The following is a 4,580-nucleotide window of genomic DNA, read 5'->3' as shown; positions in this document are numbered from 1 at the left end:
TGGATGAATGGTTGGATGTGTGGATGGATGAATGGTTGGATGTGTGGGTGGATGGATGGTTGGATGTGTGGATGGATGGATGGTTGGGTGTGGATGGATGGATGGATGGATGGATGGTTGGATGTGTGGATGGATGGATGGTTGGATGTGTGGATGGATGGATGGTTGGGTGTGGATGAATGGATGGATGGATGGATGTGTGGATGGATGGATGGTTGGATGGATGTGTGGATGGATGAATGGTTGGATGTGTGGGTGGTTGGATGGATGGATGGATGGATGGATGGATAACAGAAACCAGCTCAGTTTATAAAATCTAGCTGAAGCTACGTTTCTCAGGACCAGCTGAAAGCTAAGTTCAGCGAGAACGTAGCTAGCAGCTAAATGAAACGACAGTAGCTAAAAGTAAAAGTGGGGCGGTCTGCAGCTGGAGGGGAGGAGTCTGAAGAACGCTGACTCAGCACTTTTAGGATCCAGCAGCTCTTGTGTTGAAATGTTTTATTGAGTGTAAATAAATTCAGGCGAGTTCAGAACTGGACGTTTTTATTTCCTGAGCAGAAGTTGAATAAATATTTCGAGTCCGTCTACTGGGTCTTCTGGGTGAAGGACTCCCACAGAGCGGTCAGCTGGGCCTGCAGGTCCTGAGCACTCGAGTCCAGCTTAGCCTTCAGGTCCTCTCCAAAGGGAACCAGGTTCTGCTGGATCTCCTGGGTCTTCTGGGCCAGCTGGGTCTCGAAGCTTGAGGCCAGGGGGATCATGCTGCCCTGGAAGTCCTCCAGGCTCCGCTCCATCTTCTGCTTGATCTCCTCGTTGAGGGGTGCCATCTGGTCCAGCACCTGGTTCACATTGGTCTCCAGCTGCCCCTTCAGCTCCTGACTCTTCTGCAGCAGGACCGCCTTCAGGGCCTCGGGGTTCATGGACTCGGCATAGGGGGCCGCCTCCTTCCGCAGCTCCTCCACCTGGGTCTGGATCTTCTCCACCAGCTGCTCGGCGTAGGGTCTCATGTTGGTGCTGACGGACGTCATGTCGTTCTCCAGGCGGGCCTTCAGCTGCTCGGCCTCCTGGGTGAACCGGGTCAGGAAGTCTTGAGTCACGGGAGCCATGTGGGTCTGCAGAGCCCCCATGTAGTGGTTCACGGTCTCGGAGCTCTGAGCGATCCTGGTGCTGAGAGAAGAAACAACAAACTTGACTTGAAGGTTTTCAGCTCTTTAAGAATCTCCTCAGTGGAGACCAAGTCCTGATTTCTGTCAAACTTTGCTGTTCGGCCAAATTAATGAGAACAAAGTGGGTCAAAGGTCAGGGGTCTAAAATGTTCAGTAACAGACTGAAACAGACAAATACTGAAGTCTAAAGAAAAACTGAGACCTGCAGGGAGTCTGAAGAACTGATCTGGACCACGTTCACAGTTCAGGTAAGTTATTCGTCTACAGGTGCTGCTCATAAAATTAGAACTTCATGAAAAGTTGATTTATTTCAGTAATTCCATTCAAAAAGTGAAACTTGTAAATTATATTAATTCACTACACGCACTGATATATTTAAAATGTTTATTTCTTTTAATGTTGATTAAAACTGACAACTAATGAAAACATCAAACTCAGTATCTCAGAAAATTAGAATATTCAGACCAATAAAAACAATGATTTTTAGAAATGTCCAACTTTAAAGCATGAACATGTTCAGCTTCAGTACTTAGTTGTTGCTCCTGTTGTCTGGATCAATGCATCGTGTCATGGAGTGGATCAGTCTGTGGCGCTGCTCAGGTTCTGAGAGTCCAGGTTCTAATCGTGGCCTTCAGCTCTTCTGAATTGTTGGATCTGGTGCATCATCTTCCTTTTCACAATACTCCATAGATCTTTTATGGGGTTGAGGTCAGGAGAGTTTGCTGACCAGTTAAGAACTGGGATACCATGGTCCTTAAACCAGGTCAGAAGCAGGAAGTCTAAAACTTCCTGGTAGATGCTGCGTTGACCTTGGACCTCAGAAAACACAGTGGACCAACACCAGCAGATGACATGGGCCCCCCCAAACCATCACTGACTATGGAAACTTGACACTGGACCTCAAGCAACATGGATTCTGTGCCTCTCCTCTTCCTCCAGACTCTGGGACCTGGATTTCCAAAGGAAATGCAAAATGTACTTTCATCAGAGAACAGAACTTTGGACCACCCAGCAGCAGTCCCAGGGGAGACGCTTCTGACACTGTCTCTTGTTCAAGAGTGGCTTGATACAAGGAATGTGACAGCTGAACCCCATGTCTTGCATACGTCTGAGTGTGGTGGTTCTTGAAGCACCAACTCCAGCTGCAGTCCACTCTGTAATTGTCCTCTACAGTTTAGAATGGGTTTTGTTTCACCATCCTCTCCAGGGTGCAGTTATCCCTGTTGCTTGTACACTTTTTCTACCACATTGTTTCCTTCCCTTCGCCTCTCTGTTAATGTGCTTGGACACAGAGCTCTATGAACAGCCAGCCTCTTTAGCAATGACCTCATGTGTCTTGCCCTCCTTCTGCAAGGTATCAATAGTCGTCTTTTGGACAACTGTCCAGTCAGCAGTCTCCCCCATGATTGTGCAGCTACGGAACTAGACTGAGACCATTTAAAGACCTTTGCAGGTGTTTTGAGTTAATCAGCTGATCAGAGTGTGGCACCAGGTGTCTTCAGTACTGAACCTGTTCACAATGTTCTAATTTTCTGAGATACTGAATTTGGGGTTTTCATTAGTTTTTGGTTATGATATCCATCCATCCATTATCTTTACCCGCTTCTTCCATTTTGGGTCACGGGGGTCGCTGGTGCCCATGTCCAGCAATCACTGTGCGAGGGGCGGGGGACACCCTGGACGGGTCTCCAGTCCATCACAGGGACACATAGAGACAAACGAGACAAACAACCATTCAGTCTCTCACCTAGAGACAATTCAGAGTCACCATCAGCCTAACATGCATGTTTTTGGTTTGTGGGAGGAAACTGGAGTACCCGGAGAAAACCCACGCATGCACGGAGAGAACATGCAAACTCCACCCAGAAGGGCCCCCGGACTGGGATTTGAACCGGGGACCTGCTCGCTGAGAAGCAGCAGCTCTACCAGTTGCACCACCGTGCTGCCCTCGGTTATAATCATCAACATTAAAAGAAATAAACATCTGAAATATATCAGTGTGTGTAATGAATGAATTTACAAGTTTCACTTTTTGAATGGAATGACTGAAATAAATGAACTTTTTCACGATGTTCTAATTTTATGAGCAGCAGCTGTACAGGCCGATAACACCGTTTCATGGATCTACTCTGGACGAGGTTGCAAAGTAAATCCAGCAGGACTTTTCTGACTAATTTGTCCTTCAATACCAACAAAACTAAATGTTTGTGGTTCGGTCATGGAGGAACTATACCCACCTTGGTGGACTTCAGTGAAATTATAGAAGAGCTAACATTAAATAAATATCTGTGAATTTGTATTTAAATAAATATCTGTGAATTTGTATTTAAATAAATATCTTTGACTTTGTATTGATGGAGCTCGGCCCTTTCACGTCTTGTTAATGTTTTACAATCTGAAGTTAAAGCCAGACTTGGTTATCTGCTGTGTATAGAAATTGATCTTCGATTGGCTGCAAAACGCACGATTGTTGAAAAAACAAAACCATTCTACCCGTGTTGGATCACGGAGACATGATTTAGACATGTTAAGGGTGTCCTTCGTAAGCTGGACTCAGTCTCTCTCTGCCTTGGTTACAAACGCTCCTTATAGATCATCACAGTCTCCTCTGGGTCTTCCACCGAATGGGGGCCTTTTACGCCCCCCTGAAATTATATCTATAAATGTGTATAAAAATTAGCTGCAAAATATATTTTCTTATGAAAGAAAATGTCCTGCATGTGATCCAATTGCAAATTTAAGATACATGATGAAGATGATTATTAAAAACTACCAAGAATACTGAAGAAACAGCTTTTGTCTGTAACCTTACACTTTACAATAAAACATAATAAATAAAATCCTAAAGAACTGAGATTTTTTGTGTGACTGCTAATCCCTTTTATGGTTTACATATTTTTTTTCAAAATAAATAATTATATTTTTGTTAAAATACACATTTTAGTTGTGTCCCTTGGTTTTCACTCAGTCCTGTTACCATAACATATTAGCCTATTTGAAAAGTTTGGAACCATCCAGAAGTGACATGGTCAACATGAAGTTTCATCAGTTTGACCTTCTAAAGGTCACGGGAAGACCAAAAGTAAATTATTCCATTTAGTTTTATGTGAATTTGATCATGTTTCAACAATGGCTGAAAAGGTCAATCTCAGCATACTCTCCTGTTACCTAAATTATATCTTTGTTTTCATTTGTTAATTAAAAATTGTTTTTTTTTAGGTAAATCACTGGAATGAGCTCAGTTGCTTCATGCTAATAGCAAGGATGCCATGTGGCTATATTTCATTTATTTTCTAACTTTATGCTAAAAACTCAGTCCTGTTACCTGTTGTTCAGTCCTGTTACCTGTTGTTCAGTCCTGTTACCTGTTGTTCAGTTCTGTTACCTGTTGTTCAGTCCTGTTACCTGTTGTTCAGT

The 4,580-nt window shown here is 43.7% G+C and overlaps 1 protein-coding gene across 1 annotated transcript in view; it reads right to left on the bottom strand.

Moving 5' to 3' along the window:
- Positions 1–526: 526 nt before the first annotated feature.
- The window catches only part of apoa4a (apolipoprotein A-IV a), a 5,975-nt gene continuing 1,921 nt past the window's right edge, over positions 527–4,580 (bottom strand). Inside the window, exon 4 of the mRNA XM_037693516.1 lies at positions 527–1,164. Coding sequence (XP_037549444.1) covers positions 585–1,164 — 580 coding nt within the window. The 3' untranslated portion in view covers positions 527–584. The remainder of the gene's footprint in view (positions 1,165–4,580) is intronic.

This window comes from Nematolebias whitei, chromosome 19 (genome assembly GCF_014905685.2).
Source record: "Nematolebias whitei isolate Nwh7 chromosome 19, NemWhi1, whole genome shotgun sequence".
NCBI lineage: Eukaryota > Metazoa > Chordata > Actinopteri > Cyprinodontiformes > Rivulidae > Nematolebias > Nematolebias whitei.
The sequence above is the reverse complement of the archived record's forward strand: the minus strand, read 5'-3'. Positions and strand labels throughout refer to the sequence as shown.